Source organism: Periplaneta americana, chromosome 8, assembly GCF_040183065.1.
Source record: "Periplaneta americana isolate PAMFEO1 chromosome 8, P.americana_PAMFEO1_priV1, whole genome shotgun sequence".
In the NCBI taxonomy this organism is placed as follows: domain Eukaryota; kingdom Metazoa; phylum Arthropoda; class Insecta; order Blattodea; family Blattidae; genus Periplaneta; species Periplaneta americana.
In genome coordinates, this window is record NC_091124.1 from 50,927,403 (window position 1) to 50,947,541 (window position 20,139).

General features: G+C 36.4%; 1 protein-coding gene across 2 annotated transcripts in view; it reads left to right on the plus strand.

Moving 5' to 3' along the window:
- The window catches only part of Gdap2 (ganglioside induced differentiation associated protein 2), a 407,655-nt gene that overhangs the window by 376,259 nt on the left and 11,257 nt on the right, over window positions 1–20,139 (plus strand). For both annotated transcript variants that reach the window (XM_069832879.1, XM_069832880.1), the window contains 3 exons: window positions 1,876–2,029; window positions 10,605–10,744; window positions 20,065–20,119. In XM_069832879.1, coding sequence (XP_069688980.1) covers window positions 1,876–2,029; window positions 10,605–10,744; window positions 20,065–20,119 — 349 coding nt within the window. The remainder of the gene's footprint in view (window positions 1–1,875; window positions 2,030–10,604; window positions 10,745–20,064; window positions 20,120–20,139) is intronic.

Genomic DNA, 20,139 nt, shown 5'->3' on the forward strand with positions numbered 1-20,139 from the left:
TTATTATTATTATTATTATTATTATTATTATTATTTTGCTCGGCACAGCACGGCATGGCCACTAGTGCGGTTTGATTTATTAAGGTTGTATTCTGAAGTCGATTCAGAATTACTTTAATTCGTTTCTTGTTAATGTCGAATGCTTTCGTAATCTTGTTTATCTAGTAATAACCTATAAAATGCATCAAAAGCGATTTCTGCATTTTTTACACTAAGTAGACTTATAAATACAGTGGTAGATATATCATTGTCGCTTGTAAAGATACGTAAAAGTCCTGTCTAAGATATCACCGACGATTCCACGTGTGGACTCTATGGGATGGAAAAAGAAACTTTTTCACATATGGTATCTTCAGTGTTGTGAACTGGATAGAGCCAAGTGTAAATACCTTGAGAACTACCCGTTGTCACTTGGAAATATGAAGGGGATTAAACCAACCTGTACAAGTTCACACTTGACTCTGGGCTGCCAGTTTAATCCCTATGTATGAGGAACAATGCCAAATTAATAGGCCTGTCTGCTTTAAGACCAAGGGTCGCCTTCAACTAGAGAGAGAGAGAGAGAGAGAGAGATAGAGGACTAAGAAATATGGTTGTGCTTGTTATCAACTCATCATAAACATATGTTTGTGACGAGGAAGTACACAATGGCGCAAAAATTACTATACACTCTACACTTACAGTATATGTTGTAAACATTTTTCAGAAGCATATCTTTGCTTTGTGGTACACAAAGACCGCAGAAACAGATTAAATGTACCTCCAAATGTAGCAGACCTACTCACTCCCAGGATTCATGTTGCACATGGAAAATCTTGATGAACTTCAGTATGACAGTCTCTCAATATAGTTCGCGGGAGAAGATGAACGTAGTTTATTCAACAAAGTGGTTGTTATAGACGTGCATCTGTTGAAATGGGCAGGGCATGGTTGCGCCCCACGGTCAGGTTAAATGCAGCAGATAAAAAGGGGTCCCTGTTTTGTGGGCATCCCCGTTCCCATCAGGTAGAAAAAATGGGCATGGCATAGTTGCACCTCGATGAAAAAGGTAGAGAAAAAGGCATTACGGAAATTCGAGCCTCGTAATCAACCAACCATATTGATTTCTTATTCGATTTAATATTCATTATCGACACCGTTAAAATGAAGACCATGAAGTTGGCAGTACTTTATTGACTGCTTTTCTTCTGTTTATGCAGTGATTATCGATAGCCTACCATTAAAATGAACACCATGAAGTTGGCAGTACTTTATTAACTGTTTTTCTACTGTTTATGCAGGGATTATCGATAGGCTCCATTTTTTAAACCACGTGATCGAGAATTCAGAAGCTGTAAAATAGATAAGATGTTCTTAAAAATGCAGCTACTACTATAATATTTTTAAGTAATTTATTTATTTTATGACAATCACTTTCGTGTGTACTATGCCCATCGGGGCGCAACTATGCCATGTCCATTCTGCTATCTGATTTCTTCGGGGCGCAACTATGCCACGCCTAGGCCTCCGAATTGACCGCGGGGCGCAACTATGCCATACCGGTTGAAATGCCATCTAAATCACCTTATCTGACCGCTGTTGGACAGTATTTTTTCTGGGGTTGTGTTAAATACTTTCTTCGTTAATGGAAGTTAACGTAGAATTATGTACTTCTTTATAAAGGTGCTGAGACAGATTTAGGTTTTCCATTAATAAAAGTGGAAAGCAGTGTCGTTTCTGAAGAATAAATTAAAAAAAGAGGAATAAAAATTAAGTTACGTCAAAAGTATATGATGATTTTGCGTAATTCTGTATTAACAGTTTTATTTTCTATAATATAGTCCTATATAAGTCTCTTTTAACACTTTTATTCATATATAATTTTGTAATTTGCAGGTATGAACGTCTTCTTCGCCGTGCCAAAACAGAAGATTTGTCAGAAATATCTGGTATTGGTTGCCTCTATCAAAGTGGAGTCGATCGGTTTGGAAGGCCTGTGATAGTATTCGTTGGAAAATGGTTCCACTTCAGGGAAATTAACCTCGACAAGGTAATATTTTTAATGTAACAAATTATTCTTTCCACGAATTTACTAATTAACTTCTTGATAAACTGTTTAGAAATTAATATTAAATATAGCAATGCTACGATAAAGGATTTTGTTTACAGTGTACTATAATTCATTTATGGTCATTTTCAAATAACATGCAAAAACAGTGTGCTGTGAAACAGCATTTTATATAATATTATTATTTAAGGACAACCTATGATTTGTTATTAAATCATATTGCTTTCTATAAAATAATTTCTTGTGTTGTAATAATATTTTTGCTCGACCATACTATAATACGCTCATTACATGTGACGTAACTGTATTTTAATTGCTATTCATTATGTTATTGCAATTTTCGATTTCAAACTAGGCATATGCGATATTGAACATTAAATAAAAATAAGATATGCGCAACATCCCGCAAGACTTGATAGCACCAATCCAAAATGGCAGGCGCGAAATGCGCCTATACTTGTTTTCTTGAAAGATGGGACATGACAGGAGCGTTGCGATCGGAAAAAAAAAAACTGAAAAACAACGTAGCGTGGTAGACCTGTTGCTATGGTAACAACGGTTGAGTTGCCAAAATTACCATTCCCACGTGGCGAGTGCTTAATAGCTCTCTTGGCAACATTTATTGTGCATACAGTGTTAGCATTGGTACGTTTCGTGTTTGATTCTCTGTTGATTTTTGTATTGTTTTCTTACCTTCGCGTCAATAAATTGTCAATGAATGTTTTAACGTCAGCCATCTTAATGACAATTGCTAGCTTCCATCAGCTGGCAGCGTGGTAGTCCATATTCGCAACATGGCATTGTAGTTCCAAGCTCGGCCGCTTAACTGTCATTCCCATCTTTCAAAAAAAAAAAAAAAAAAAGTATAGCTTGAGAATTGGCGCAATAGATCGTAACAGGTCGCAGTGCTGGGCCATAGTGCTCTCTCCCGTAAATTCCATTCCAAGACACAGTGGAATACCCAAAAGCCTAATTCTGATTACAATTTCCGTGAAAGCCTAAAAACTCATAGCACTGTTAAGGCTGGTGCACAATGAACCGGGAACGAGAACCAGAACGAGAATTGGAAACTGAGGACGTGAAAGTGAAGATTTTTTTATTCACAATAAACCGAGAACGGAAACTGCTATGCATGTCGATATGTAGGCCTATGTTACTAACGAGATGTAACGTCGATATTATGCATTCTGATGTTATATGTGTAAAGTAGCCATGTTCAATTAGTAGGCTAGCGGTGTCAAAGAGGACGGAAGCTTTGTAGTTTCAATAATTTTAATTATGTCGCGCTGTCCATTGTCACCGTCAAGTCTTTTGAAGGCCGCTCCAATACTCCACGCGGAGTGTATAAACCAGAGTTGCAAATTTTAGCAGTGTGTCTTGTTCTAGTTCACAGTGAAAATTAATTATATTACAGTTCAGTGTATAATAAAAATGTGGAGGCCATGGGAAGCGAGTGAAGTGTCGGAACCGATACCCATGAACGTCAATAACGACGATGGTAATAATAATAATAATAATAATAATAATAATAATAATAATAAATCAGAGTTAAATAACAATTCAAATTCAAAAGCTAGACCAAAATTATGTAAGCAGTGTCAAACGTTTGTGTGCAATGCTCACACGTATGTTCTGAAAAACAATTTAGGTCAAGGAAAAATTTCGGAGACCTCTAAAATTCTTAAATTAAATATAAATACTGTAAGTAAAACTGTAAAAAAGGGACCTAAGACACCTAAAAAGCGTGGACACAAAGTCACAAAATTTAATAAAGTAGATGGTTTTACGTGTGATTACATTCGCCGTGAAATATATAGTTCTTACAATAAGGGCCAATCCTTAACAATAAAATAATTATTACAAAAAGTCAAACTTTCCGGTTTTCCTTATGGAGAAACAACCTTAAGAGAATTGGTTAAAAAACTTGGGTTTCGTTTTCATATCCTGAAAAGGAAACAAGCTATTATGGAATCCGCAAGAATTGTGGCATTCCATTATAATTATTTGCAACGCCTAAATAAACTGCGGTCTGAAGGATCCCAAATTGTATTTCTTGATGGAAACATGGTACGATACGCACGATGTTGTTCGGAAAGGATGGGATGATGGCACATGCAATTGTATTTTGAAATCTCCATCTTCAAGAGGGAAGCGTATCATGGTGCTTCATGCTGGGGGAAGAGAGGGATGGGTTCCCAATTGTCTTTATTTATCTGCAAGAAACATACAAGATTCTAAAGCGGATAGTCACGATGAAATGACAGGTGAAGTTTTCGAAAATTGTTTCAAAACTAGATTACTCCAAAATTTACCAAGAGACAAAAATAATCTTCAAATTAACTGATGCTTTGAGCAATTAAGCCTAGCCCATATCCATGTTATATTAATATATAGCAGCAACAAACAAGACGTGACAACGTCGCATTTTCATTTTATTATCGGTGCATGCAATAAAGACCTACAAATCTTAAAAGGAATGCCGCTGCCTAATAATTAAACGAGGCAACTTTATAATTGACCAATGACGTTCTCTCATGAGAACAAACCAGTCAACATAAGCACAGGTTAACCAACTTCAGAATTTGACACAATATTTAAGAATTCAGTTCACGTGGTAATCTGGTTACATATACATTTAGCATACGAGTATATTGAAAGTGATTCTACTGAATTTCCGAGTTGGTTAGAAACGATGCATGAAGAAGAAATTATGTCATGGCCTCCTTGCTACAAAATATGTGACGATCAAATAGCTTTATCGTGGCAACAGAATGAATCTAGTAGGCTGTGATCAGAAACGAGAACGGCAAAATTGACACTTGGGCAACCTCAAGTTTCCGTTTCCGGACTCCGACGAGCTTCTCGTTTATAATTGTGAATGCTACATGTAAATATATACATTTTAACAATTTTTCCGTTACCATTCTCGTTCTGGTTCTCGTTTCCGGTTTATTGTGAACCATCCTTTAGTCTTTTAGGGCCGATTGTATAAACCATTTAATCTTAGATCAGAGGTTAAATTGATCCTTGTTCTAGCTGAACTTGGAATTTTGTGTTCTATAAAGTCTAATCTGAGATTAATTTGTCTCAAACTACAGTCAACTTTGACTGAAGAAATTTCTCCGATTAAGTTAGATGATCCAAGTTCAGTTATTTCTTTTCTGTTTGAAATATATGAGTGGCAGACTGTGCAAATAGAATAACCATTGTTATTAATATTATTAGATATGGTAGTTACACTTATATATATATTTTAATTTCTTGCCATAATACACAAACAATCTTATATTTTATATGGCTCTATCGTGTTCAGCAGTATCAAATAACATAACCTATAATTATATTATGTTTATAACAACCATTAATTATTAATGGATGTGATAGGTACATTCATAAATTTCCAATTTGTCGTTTTATAAAGCTTTATTATGTTTAGCAGTATCAAACACCATAACATGATAACAATTTGGAGAACAGTCAATCTTCTTCTTATTGTCCGCCATTATTTACATTGCACAAATAAACTATTGTCTCCAACAGTGTGTACGGAAAGTCGCCAAAAAGTAGTTGTAAAGTCGCTATATTTCTCATTAATCAACAAAGAAAGATTAAATTTTGTCACTATGGGGTGCAAAAAAGTTCGCTAAACCCCTATTTAAGCAATACAGAAGTTAAAAGAAATTGTTATTGAAAAAGAGTTAAAGTCGCTAGATTGGCAACACTGAACAAACTTGTACAACATGGTCAGCGCATCACATATTTCACCTGTTTATGCGATGTTGCCAAATCCTTTTCACGTGAACTTAGATTGCATTTGAACCAAGGTAATTGATCGGAGAAAAGTTTATACAATAGAAGAAGTGTCTGAACTCGGTTCACTTTTCGATCTTCGATCAAAGTTGATCATTAGTCAGGGAGTTTTATACAATTGGGCCTTAAAGTTTTTTGTCAAATCGTAGAGCAATGAATCTGGCACTGTCTTATTTCCCCATCCTTTTCATCCATTCTGTGCAGCTTTCTTCAAATGCTGCCGTCACTGCCTTTTAGAACGTTCTCTGCAAAATAGTATGGTCTTAATAGAATGTAGCAGTACTCGATAGCAGTTTGACTCGCTTAACCATGAAATAACATACATTTAGAGATATTTTATAGACGCGCTCAATCTTTGTCATGCCATTCTCTGTGGAAGAGTTTGGCCCAAGTAGTGCTGGTAAAGGCCATTCGTTATCTCGTGAAACCTACTTGCACTTAACGGCAAGAAGAAAGTTGACTGGGAAACTTCCTTCTCTCGCTATGCTTCGACTTGCAGCTAGATAGCTCACTAACCCCCACCAAAAGGTTGTTACTATGAGCTACGGCGGATCCATTCGATTTCACGAGAAAACGAATGACATGTAGTCTTTGTTCAAGCTACAGTTTAAGAATATTTTGTCATTATTTCTGCACATGAAACAAAGCATGCACGTGATTTAGTTTAAAATGTTAGGTAGGATAGGGACGATTTTAATGTAATCTTGGCAAAGACGATGCGATATTAGAAAATATGCTCAATGTTCAGTTGTATGTCATAGCAAAAAATACTTTCGACGATTGTAAACCGTTATGTTGCAATGTGTGTTGCTGGTTGATACTATGAAACAGGTCTGGTGTATCACGGAACCTTGAAGTATGGTGATAACTGATAATTTAAGTGAAATATGCGATCAAGGATAAAGTCATTGTATTATCTAGATTGTGCGCTCTAAAAGATATAACCTTCTGAGACATTTTTTGTTTTATTTTAAAGTTCAATATACTGTAATTTTACACTTCAAAAAAGTCACTGAAATGAGAAAAAATGCTGAAGAAATTATGCAGGTTACAGTTAGGGTACAAATGCAGGTATATTATATTATACTCCGGGTCTCTGCACATACATTTTATATCATAATTTTTTTACTCTTAAATATAACGTTTACTGTGTACTTACTTTCGAAAGAATGTCCTACGGTGCCTTGGCGTTGAGTTGCTGGTCGTCATTTTCATTTACAAATAGTTGAAACATGCATTGCAATGATTGAATCGATTTTCTTGTGCTTCCTGTAAAGGCTGGTTCACAATAAACCGGGAACGAGAACCAGAATGAAAATGAGAAGCAGAGAACGTGAATATGAAAATTTTTTATTCACAATAAACCGAGAACGTAGACGACTATGCATATCGATATGCATGTCAATAACGATATGTAAAGTCGATATTACGCATTCTGATGTTATTTGTGTATAATTGACCAATAGCGTTCTCTCATGAGTACAAGGCAGCCAACATAAACACAGGTTAACCAACTTCGAAATTTCAACTGAAACATTTCATTAGGTACGGTACTATAAATATGCCCATGCATCTTTATTCTCACAACCTATTTTAAGTCTACCATAACGTAAAATAATGAGAGAAGAAACATTATTGTAATAGAACAAAAATGAGCACAACAATAGTTACTGAATTGTAGCATGAATATGTAGTGTGTAATACAACCAATACAGTAATAAAATCTGATTCACTTACTATCGGTGTTCAAAGATGCAGCTATTGAAAACCACATATTCTCCTTCATTTTCTCATCTTTATACGAGGCTCGCCGCTTATAGTAAACGTGAGGATTTTCCTCAACACTCAATATTAGAATCTCATCAAATAAAACTTGCTCCATGATGCACAGCACAGAAAAAAATAATGCATAGGTTATGTCACGGTTTTCTTGCTACAAAATATACTACAAAATAGCTTTTAGATAGCAATAGAATGAATCTAGTGGGCTGTGATCGGAAACGTGAACGCCAAAGTTGAAACTTGGCCAACTCTCCGTTCCCGATCCCGGGCTCCGGTAAGCTTTTCGTTAATTGTGAATGCTCACATTTAAATGTACACATTTTAATAATTTTACCGTTTTCGTTTTCGTTCCGATTCTCGTTTCCGGTTTATTGTGAACCATCCTTAAGTCCCAAGAGATGTTAGGAGCTTGATAAGCACAGAAAAGAAGTGATCGATAACAACTCCACCTAGTAGCAAATTTTAAACTAAGTGCGTGTTTGAAGTTTACTCGTACTATACTCCAGGTTCCAGAAAGTTAAAAAATCAGGAACACTCGTGTGAGTTAAGCACGTGTTCGGGTGTAGTTCATCTACAAAGTTAATACATAGACACATTAAAAAAAATCAGACCACAAAATACTTTGTACATTGAATCAATTTAAATATCATTTATAATCAGATGTTTAGTTTTTGATTGAACCCAATAATGGAAAATGTTGAAAATTCAGGGTGAATTTTCATTATGGAGTTTCTTTGTCCTAGATTAATGTTTGATGAAGATTGTTGCATGGCAGTAGAAAGAAGGAAACAGGCAAAATTGAAGTTCTTACAGCATCCAGTTGAGGCGAATAGAGATAATTATTTCAATAAAAGACGAGAAGCAAATCGTACGCTTAGGAATAAAAAGAGAGATTACTTGAAGGAAAAACTGAATGAGGTAGAAACAAATAGTAAAAATAAAAATATTAGAGATTTATATAAGGGCATAAAGGAATTCAAGAATGGATATCAGGCAAGGGTAAACGTGATCAAGGATGAGAATGGTGACTTGCTTGCAGACGCTCATTCAATCCTGAACAGATGGAAAAACTATTTTGGACAACTACTAAATATACATAGGCCAAATAGGAATGATCGGGACGAAATTGAAATACAAACTGCTGAGCCATATGTACCCGAACCCACACTTTCTGAAGTCGAAATTGCGATAGAAAATCTGAAAAAGTACAAGTCTCCAGGTATCGATCAAATTCCAGCAAAATTAATACAAGAGGGTGGAAGCGCATTATCTAACGAAATTTATAAGCTTGTACTTGCTATTTGGGAAAAGGAAATTATACCAGATCAATGGAAGGGGTCCATAATCGTACCTATCTTTAAGAAGGGGGACAAGACTAATTGTAGTAACTTTCGAGGAATATCACTTTTGTTGACGTCGTACAAAATTTTGTCCAATATTCTTTTGAGAAGGTTAACTCCATATGTAGATGAAATTATTGGGGATCATCAGTGTGGTTTTAGGCGTAACAGATCAACTATTGACCAGATACTTTGTATTCGACAGATAATGGAGAAAAAATGGGAGTATAAGGGTACAGTGCATCAGTTATCCATAGATTTCAAAAAGGCATATGACTCGGTTAAGAGAGAAGTTTTATATGATATTCTTATGGAATTTGATATTCCCAAGAAACTAGTTCGATTAATTAAAATGTGTCTCAGTGAAACGTACAGCAGAGTTCGTATAGGTCAGTTTCTGTCAGATGCGTTTCCAATTCACTGTGGACTGAAGCAAGGAGATGCACTGTCTCCTTTACTTTTTAACTTTGCTCTAGAGTATGCCATTAGGAAAGTCCAAGATAACAGAGAGGGTTTGGAATTGAACGGGTTACATCAGCTGCTTGTTTATGCGGATGACGTGAATATGTTAGGAGAAAATCCACAAACGATTAGGGAAAACACGGAAATTTTACTTGAAGCAAGAAAAGCGATAGGTTTGGAAGTAAACCCCGAAAAGACAAAGTATATGATTGTCTCGTGACGAGAATATTGTACGAAATGGAAATATAAAAATTGGAAATTTATCTTTTGAAGAAGTGGAGAAATTCAAATATCTGGGAGCAACAGTAACAAATATAAATGATACTCGGGAAGAAATTAAACACATAACAAATATGGGAAATGCCTGTTATTATTCGGTTGAGAAACTTTTATCATCCAGTCTGCTGTCAAAAAATCTGAAAGTTAGAATTTATAAAACAGTTATATTACCGGTTGTTCTTTATGGTTGTGAAACTTGGACTCTCACTTTGAGAGAGGAACATAGGTTAAGGGAGTTTGAGAATAAGGTGCTTAGGAAAATATTTGGGACTAAGAGGGATGAAGTTACAGGAGAATGGAGAAAGTTACACAACGCAGAACTGCATGCATTGTATTCTTCACCTGACATAATTAGGAACATTAAATCCAGACGTTTGAGATGGGCAGGGCATGTAGCACGTATGGGCGAATCCAGAAATGCATATAGAGTGTTAGTTGGGAGGCCGGAGGGAAAAAGACCTTTAGGGAGGCCGAGGCGTAGATGGGAAGATAATATTAAAATGGATTTCAGGGAGGTGAGATATGATGATAGAGAATGGATTAATCTTGCTCAGGATAGGGACCAATGGCGGGCTTATGTGAGGGCGGCAATGAACCTCCGGGTTCCTTAAAAGCCAGTGAGTAAGTAAGATTAATGTTTATTGCAAATGTTAATTATAATGTGAATCATTAGCAGAAAGGTAGCAGTATTGCATTTAACCCTTGAGACCCGATTCTTATTACTGTGTCCAAATGAAATTTGTGAAGAACAAAGACAATATTGGGGGAGATTTTCTGGGATACGCATCTTTCTCATTAGCTCATCACGTCATCACCATTGATTGTCATCCATTTAGATAAATTAAGCAAGCATATATTCTTATAATGTAATTTTATTGTTACAGGCATTATTGTACCTAATTTACCTCTTGGATCCCTTGGTGAAGAGTGATTACGTTATAGCCTACTTCCACACCTTAACATCAAATGCAAATCATCCATCCTTCACATGGTTACGTGAGGTCTACAATGTTCTGCCATACAAGTAAGTTTCTGAGGTCCTATACTTCATTAATGGCATTAATAATTCATATAATTAAGACTAGAAATTTCAACTATGATAATTCTATATACAAGTAAAAGTTTATTATGTAAACATGGCTTCGATTTGTTAAAAGTAACTACTGGTACTGTGTTATGACAATTTTAACATTAATAAAATACTGATTAAATTTCCAACTTCTTTACAATGTTAATATTTAGGATTTACCTTGCTTGACTAGTTTCCAAGTCTTGTACTTCATTGCCCAAAGCCTAGTGGAGATCTCGCGCACAATGAAGCACAAGTCTACGAAACTAGTCAAACCAGGTAAATCCTAAATATTAACACGGTAGTCGGCCTAGGTAGCATAGTCGGTATAGCACTGGCCTTCTGTGCTCGAGGTTGCGGGTTCGATCCCGGCCTAGGTCGATGACATTTAAGTGTGTTTAAATCGCCAAGCTCATGTCAGTAGATTTACTGGCATGTAAAAGAACTCCTGTGGAACAAAATTCCGGCACACTGGCGACGCTGATATCTCTGCAGTTGCGAGCGTCATTAAATAAACCATAATTTAATTTAATTAACACGGTCGAGAAGTTGGAAATTTAATCGGTGATATACAGGATGTTTCCGAGGTGGTGTTACAAACTTTCAGGGATGATGGCGAAGGGCACATGTATCAATTTGAGATAATGAACCATGGTCCGGAAATGACTGAGTCGAAAGTTATAAGCAAAAATAGTTGTGTGGAAATGGAATTGTAATTTGGCACCATGTGCCCTCCTTCCATTAACTTTTGGAACAGTCATGGAAAAATGATATGGGCCGGATGCCTCCTACGTAGGTACTTGTACTGATACAATCTGTGAGCTTGTCTACTGTTCCCATTGGCTCATCCGTATTCGAAAATCAGATCTGCTTATTCCGGTCTCGTGTACTCCTCCATTTCACTAGGACTGATCGACTGGACACTGCAACTTGTACACATACACTGCTGTCTACAGACGTGCATATCAGGACCGACCATGTTCGTTACGCATTATGCTATCTGCATTGCTTTAGTGTAGTTTCCTGTCCCCATCCCTCAGACAGCGCACTGAATGGAATACTGTAAGTAGACAACGTAAACAACGTCAGATGAATACAGTATGTGTAAGATGTACAGATAAATACACATATATAAGGTGTACAGAGGAATAAAATTATTTCATTTCCACAGAACTATTTTTGCTTGTAACTTTCGACTCGGTCATTTCCGGATCAGGGTTCCTTATCTCAAATTGATACATGTGCCCTTCGCCATCATTCCTGAAAGTTTGTAACATCACCTCGGAAACACCCTGTATAAGTGTTAAAAGTGTATATAGAAAAATGATTAATAAAATAATTAATAGTAATACCATATGGGCCCAAATCTATTATGATTTTTTTCTGTTTTGCATAAAACCAACTGTTTGAAAACCTTACTCAGACCCATACTATAATCGCAGCCTAGCCTTTTTCAGTCCTGAAAGAAGTCTACTTAATAGAACTTGCTGACTGCCACCATATGTAATTCTAAAACGGAAAACTCTTCTTAAAAAGCAGTTACCTCCAGGAGAAGGCCTAGATGACTAAGGAGTGATTGCTGACTGGCTGATGTAACATTTATGGTGGGATGATGATCAAGTACTTTTTAAATTCATTATTCTTTTCATGGTCACCCAACTGACAGAATGAAGAAGCAGATAACAGAAATGAGTACTGTTTCAGTTATCATACAATGGAAGACGACATCTCAGTTTCAAGTGTTCGACGTTATTAACAAATCCTTCAAAGAATGACCCACACAAAGAATAGAGTGATAGGTTGCTTGAAGTGGATTGTACCAACAGGCAAATTGCAGTTGCTGGCCCAGTGGATAATATATAGTATGGAATAATGGAATAGAATCAATATTGAATCAGTTGTGAAGAGTTTGTAATAACATGGATGGTAGTGAGGATATAATTTTGTGGGAGGTTTACCTGTCCACCAGTCTAGTATATACAGTCACGAAGCTTGAGTTTGTGAGGGTACTAGGAACAATAGACAATGCAGGTACTATTTCGCATTGTCTGTAATGAGGCGATAGTAGCGATCCTAGTGGTTAGCAACTGTCTATGGATACATATTTACTACTTATTGAGCTTCGTGACTGTATATACTAGACTGTGAGTATTATCCTTTAATAAAAATAGTCGCTTCAAAATACCAAACGCTTTTGAAAATAATCAGTTTTTTGTGCCTTCTGAAAAATTTACTCAAATGGACATGTGGAGTTTTTGCAATATTCAAGATTTAAATGTGAATTGTGCTGCCCAAACAACCAGGATTGCCAGGTACCCCTATTTAGGCGGGATTCTCCCGATTTTCCTGGTGGAATCCCGAATCCCTGTTAAAACCAGTTGAGGTTGGTAACAATTTTTTTCTCCCCCCCCCCCTCCCCCAGATATTAAACCACATTTAAAAAAATGCACCTGTATTTCCAATTCTCCAATATTTTGATTGGACTCAAATGGAAACACTGTACTGTATAACTCTGCTGACGGTCGTGAGGGTCGCAACACGATACTTCCCCCGAATTCTAACGCAGTAGTGGCTAATCCGTTTCAATACTTGTCTCTCGCTGTTGGTAAACAGCGCGTATTTTAAATGCGTTCAGTGGCAATAAATATAGCGTTTTTAATTTTGAATTTTATACTCGTGACAGATATGGTTTATTGCTGGTGTTTACAGTTTAGTGAACTGTTATTTAAACTTAGGTTCATTGTCGGATAGTGAAACTATTGCAGTATCGATTCCGAAAAAGAAACAGAACTTGCAAAGTAAATTTAATAGTGAATGGTTAAAACATATTTGTGGTTAATAGAAGGAAAAGACGATTATAGTATTCACTTAGGCCTACTATTTTTTTCATGAAGTATTCATATCGATTTCAGTACCCTTACCGTATTGAATACGATCCCCGAACCTTAGGCTGGCCGTCCACTGGAACCGAATTCGGCCGAATAACAACTCGGCCGTTTGCGGTCGTACACGGCCGAATGATCCCACAACAAGAGAATGCATTGGCGCGCGTCCATTACACTCGCCCTATTCGGCCGTTTGCGGGTTAAGACGACCGAATGACGACTGGATCCAATTCAGATGGGATTTTCCGGTCTCATTCGGCCGAACAGAGCAACACGTGGTCACTGTTTCCATAAATTTCGCCATAAACGCCGAAAAATTAATTAGATCTTGTATTTTTTTTTTCATTAAACAAGTGAAATACAATTTTTAAGGCTTAAATTATTATTCATGTACTACTTTAATATCACTGGCAAACGTTTCTCAGGTGGTACAACTTCTCTGAAATTTGACCGTTTTGAGATTGATGGACGAATTACATTTAAAATATATTGAAATGTATCAAAATTCATCCCATAGTAATCGAAAAACTTAGCACTATCTTCTAGAAGTTTATTGTGTAGGTGTAGATGATGAAACTTACCCAGGCGACACCTTTTTCTAAGTATCGGATATACCCTATATTTTCGTCGTTTCGTCCTCAGTCTCCTCATAAGGTGAGGATTGTCCAATAATAGAAACATGTCCTCCACATTCATTCTAATAATAATAATAATAATAATAATAATAATAATAATAATAATAAGCAGGAGAAAATTGTACCAGAACAATGGAAGGAGTTCATAATTTGATCTATTTTTAAAAAGGGGACAAGACTAACTGTAATAACTTTCGAGGAATACCACTTTTGATAACATCGTACAAAATTTTGTTCAATATTCTTTTGAGAAAGTTAACTCCATATGTAGATGAAATTATTGGGGATCAACAGTGCGGTTTTAGACTAATAGATCGACTATTGATCAGATTCTTTGTATTCGACAGATATTGGAGAAAAAATGGAAGTATAAGGGTACAGTACATCAGTTATTCGTAGATTTCAAAAAGGCATATGACTCGGTTAAGAGAGAAGTTTTATATAATATTCTTATTGAATTTGGTATTCCCAAGAAACTGGTTCGATTAATTAAAATGTGTGTCAGTGAAACTTACAGCAGAGTCCGTATACGCCATTAGGAAAGTTCAGGATAACAGAGAGGGTTTGGAATTGAACGGGTTACATCAACTTCTTGTCTAAGCAGATGACGTGAATATGGTAAGAGAAAATCCTCAAACGATTAGGGAAAACACAGAAATTTTACTTGAAGCAAGTAAAGCGATAGATTTGAAAGTAAATTCCGAAAAGACTAAGTATATATGTCTCGTGACCAGAATTTTATACGAAATGGAAATATAAAAATTGGAGATTTATCCTTCGAAGAAGTGGAAAAATTCAAATATCTTGGAGCAACAGTAACAAATATAAATGACACTCGGGAGGTAATTAAACGCAGAATAAATGTGGGAAATGCCTGTTATTATTCAGTTGAAAAGCTTTACCGGCAGGCAAGCGCCTTAACCGACTGAGCCACGCCTTTGGCTGTAATGTAGGTAGGTATGTATGTATGTATGTATGTATGTATGTATGTATGTATGTATGTATGTATGTATTAAGTGTAAGCATGTAGCACGAGGACATACAATTGGTAATTGACGGCCGAAGTGTCGGCTCCGGTGGACGATCGATCGGCTCTTCTGCCGGTTGTCCGGCATTCGGCCGTATACGGCCTAACAAATATTGGGCCGTTTACGGTGCCAGTGGACGGCTAGGCTTATTTTCATGCAATTTTCTATACGTATTGAAAACGATTTAAATACGTAAGCTGAAGTTTCGAAAGTAGTTATGTTGGTTAACATATCATTGACATGTTAGCATGTTGGTCGTCCTGTAGGCCTTGACTATGAACTACGTTGTGTTTTCGAAATGAGGCACATGAAAACTTAATATTCTGGTCGATAATGGAGAATATTACGTGTTACATATAACACGACTCTTCAGCATGCAAAAATTGTGCTCGCTCTTGGTAAAACAGATGATAGTTCAAACAAATGACGATCTTTCATGCGTTTAACATATTGAATACGATCCGATTCCATTTTTCTTAAGTGTATCGACCTTGGGACTCTCATCGATTTGAATACTTAAGAAAAACGTAATAATTGTGCTGTGTGCCTCCTTTGTATTTTAGTGTTTCTCACAGAGGCGAAAGTGACATTAACAGCACAGTCATAGTTAATTTTTCTTTAGACTGTTTGGCAATATATTCCCGCAGTTATTTTCTGGATTCGGAAGTTTCTGAGAAATACTCACGTGAGAACGCATAACAACAACGAAAGTGATAAATGACACAATATTGATAATTCTTCAAGTTAGCTTCTGATATCACGATTTTGCTCGGAAGATACCTGGCAACCCTGCAAACAGCTGATCGTAGAGCACGCGCGTCTGATGAGGCTACGTTTGTCGTTTGCTAAAGCCACTTTGGCGGAGACAAATAAGGTCCACGTTATGATTGGAGTTGCTGTTAGCATATAGACAGGCGTTTATACATCACATCGTGATTATGTTCGCGTGTATCATGTAGGAGTACAACGGTAATAGAGGCTCGTGTTCCTTCTGATGGTAACCGGAACTTGGTTTACCCAGAGAATATTGGTCCAAGATAATGTGGTTTAAAAAAAATCATAATTGCATAACTATTAGAATTCGGACCCAATTTCTTATACTGTCTTCGCGCTACGAGTTGGCGCGGGGTGTAGATAGGCGGGACGGGGGAACTTTACGCTACACTCTGACCTGAAAACTTCGTCCACTTACTTGGCTACACGGGAACGGAGTCAGACATAAAAGATTCCGCATCTTCGGTGCTGTCGCTATGACTACCATTATCACATTTTTCAAAATTTCTGGAGTATGATCTGTCCATGATAATCGTCTGTTTATGTTTCAGCCGTGTATATTAATTCGAATCTCTCAACAAAGCCATTAGCCCCACCGCCCCCATCCTGATGAACAACAATGAGTGTTCTGGACACATTTACGGTAGTCAAAATTCCCGTAACATTTTTATCGTGCCAGAACTTGGGAAACGTTAAATTGGTAGGCCTATCTATCCGCATTTCGTCCAGATACAAAATCTGTTTTTCCGCTTTCCTAAGCTTTCTTATTTGTTGTAGATGTCTTCACGTATTCTAATTTGTAGTGTTTTCTTCAATTTTTTTTTGCTGCACACTTCTTCCACCTGAAATCCTTTTTCTTCAGTATTCGTCTTAATGTTGTCTTTCATTTCAAATCAATTTTCTCTTGTAAAAGGGTGGACGTTTGTTGCAGCTTGGTACTATTTTTTTACTTCTTATTTAACGACACTGTAATAACTACTAGCTTCTTCAGTGTCGATTGAATTGATGATGGCGAGATGGTATTTGGTGAAATGAAACCAAGGATTCGCCATAGATTACCTGACATTCGCCTTCCGCTTGGGAAAACCTCTGAAAAAACCCAACCAGGTAGTCAGCGCAAACGGGAATCGAACTCACTCCCGAGCACAACTGCAAATCAGCAGGCAAACGCGCTACCTCCTGAGCTACGCCGGTGGCCCTCTTTCTTTTTCAAATAAAGATTCTCAATTACATCTTTTTTGTCAATCTCCCGTCGAAGTCATCTACATTTGCGTTTCGGTAGTCTGGACGTTTACATTTTTTTTATCCCTCAGGTGTCGACAACGCACTTTCTTCTGTGCAGTCTTTCATTCCTTATACGCTGTATTGTTCTTGTGTATAGATTAGAGTACTTTTCTACCTTTGCTGTAGGTTTCTTAAGAGGAATGCAAAGGCACTGTTGTTCTTTTTCTTCAGCACAGAATTATTTTTCACTTCTAATAATATTCCTTTCTTCGCTATGGATTGTCAATCCTTGTTTCCTCTTTGTCGACATACAGTATTTACAATAAACAAAGAACTGCTGTAAACCTAAATAACAGTATACAATAACATAAATTCTATTAACTATATTATTATCAACACTATTAACACGAAAAGCAAAGGATAACTAAAGCAATACAAGATTTGTGGTATACTGAAAACAATTGTCTTGTTGAAACTAATAAAACACTACAGTAAAAACCCCACTATTATTTTCACAAAGTCGCAAAGACTCATAGACACGTGCAGTAGATGTTTGTGAAACAGGAATATTGCAGTGAACAGCGCGGTGCGCATGCGCGACTGTTTCCCCTCCGCCCCGTCTAAGTACTTCAGCCGCCTTCTCCTGGCGTGACAACAGTATACAGTGGGTATTTTATTGAAAATTACTTCTGTGCTCGTCAAACTTCGCAAATCATTCTGTGCTTATTCTGTCCCTATTGTTTCCTTCCCATGCCTCTTACACACTTATTTTCAAAGCTGCCTTATTTTTATAAACATGTACAAAAATGCTCCTTATCAACAGCAACCTCACTATGGGTTTTGATTTATCTAGAGAAAATCAGAACTCGTGTGGGATTTAATTGACTATTACACGATTAGGAGAAAGTATATAAAGATTAGAAGAAATAAAGTACTCTATTACAATAAAATATTGACTTACTAAATTATATTTCACTAATGTTAGCTTCACCAAAACGTTTGAACGGAGCCGCCATTTTCAGCTGATTATCTATGCGGGAAACAAAGCATGTTTTGTAGTACCGTAAAGAATTTGTATTTTGAAATGTTGGCAAACAAAGAAGCAAATGCTAGAGAAGTGAAAAAAACAAACAAATGCTAGGGAAATGATAAAAACAAATAAGTGCTAAGGAAGTTATAAAATTGTAGCGATAAACAGCCATAATTGGTTGAAACACGCTAGATAGTGTACTATTGTAGTTATTTAGCATCGATGAAATTACTGATAGCGAGATGGTTTTTGGCGAGATGAGACAGAGCATTCACCATAGATTGAGAAAAACTTCTGAAATTGCACCACTCTCTTTTGATAATGTCCACGAGGGACTTGAAACATGGAAGATTGGCAAAATAATGTTTTAAGAGGAAAAATTAAAATATTTTAGGGGTAAAATAAAAAATAAAAATGTTCAATGAAATTTCCAAAATTTCAGCCCTTAAATTATTTTAAACAAATTCACCAAGGTTATTTAAATTTAATTGTCGCTTAAAATCTCTTTAATTGACATTTATAGGGACAATGCACTTCACCAACACAAATTGGGCTTTAAGCTCTCATTAAACTACATTTAAGTTAATTGGTCAATATTTGGCCATTTAAATAATAATCCTGCATTAACGACAATAATTTTCATCATGGCGAGGAGAATGATGGGCTTGATATTTGAAAATGTTGATTTCTTACCAAGACTGGTGAGGATAATTTCCGAAAGAGAAGATTATGTTAATACAAAGGACGAAAAATATTTGTAAATGCAATTTAGGCTAAGCAAAACATAAGCATACTTTTCATGGGACAGGGGATAAAAGGCAGAAAAAAAAGGGAGAATCCCTTTAAAAATGGTACATCTGGTCACTCTAATTTAAGTTGAATTACAATTAGTTAATTGTGGATTAATAACATATTGGTGAAATCGGCCCAAAGTATTTTGTATTAAGGTTGACAACAATGCATCCTGTTTGTATGGTTATTGTTTAATGTACATTATTTTAGTTTTCTGCCTTTGACTGTGTTAGAATATACTGCGTGTTCAGTTCAAAGTGTATCATGGCTCACTGTATGACGTCATGTGACTAGCCGATGAGCCTAGACAATTCAATCTTCCTACACTTCCGCAGAGGCGTATTACCTATGTGCTAGAGAAGTTGCCTAGCAAGTACGGCGTTCATTTCCCGGGCAAACCACAGTTCGAAAGAGGTTATGGTAGCACACAGACCGTACAGACCGCCATCTGTTGCTACCACGTTTAAGTTATACCGTACACGTTCTCAAGTTCAGATTGAACGCCTTGATTAATAGGCAACTTCTCTGACACACTTTGATATGAACACCCAGTATAATGGAAGTATGCAGTATTTTATCATTGTGTTAAAGTAAATTCTCCTCGTTGTGAATTACGAGCAATATATTTAATATATTGTTTTGCACCATGCATGTTACAAATAACTAGATAAGGATAGAAACAGTACAGAAAATTTAGTCGGGCTCGTATAATAATATACCAGTTTGGCTTGAATATGATACAGGTAATCTTATCTACTGCATTTCAACAGCTTTTATTGTAAACATTTGGTAGAAATATTGCTATTTTTTATTTTAGTAAAATGACAGTGTTGTAATTTATAAATGTTTCTCTCTCTACCCTTTTCGTCTTATCAATGTTGGTAATGAATTGACTTTTATTTCGCAGGTATAAGAAGAATCTCAAAGCCTTTTACATTGTTCATCCAACATTCTGGACAAAGGTATGAACCTCCTGTATTAT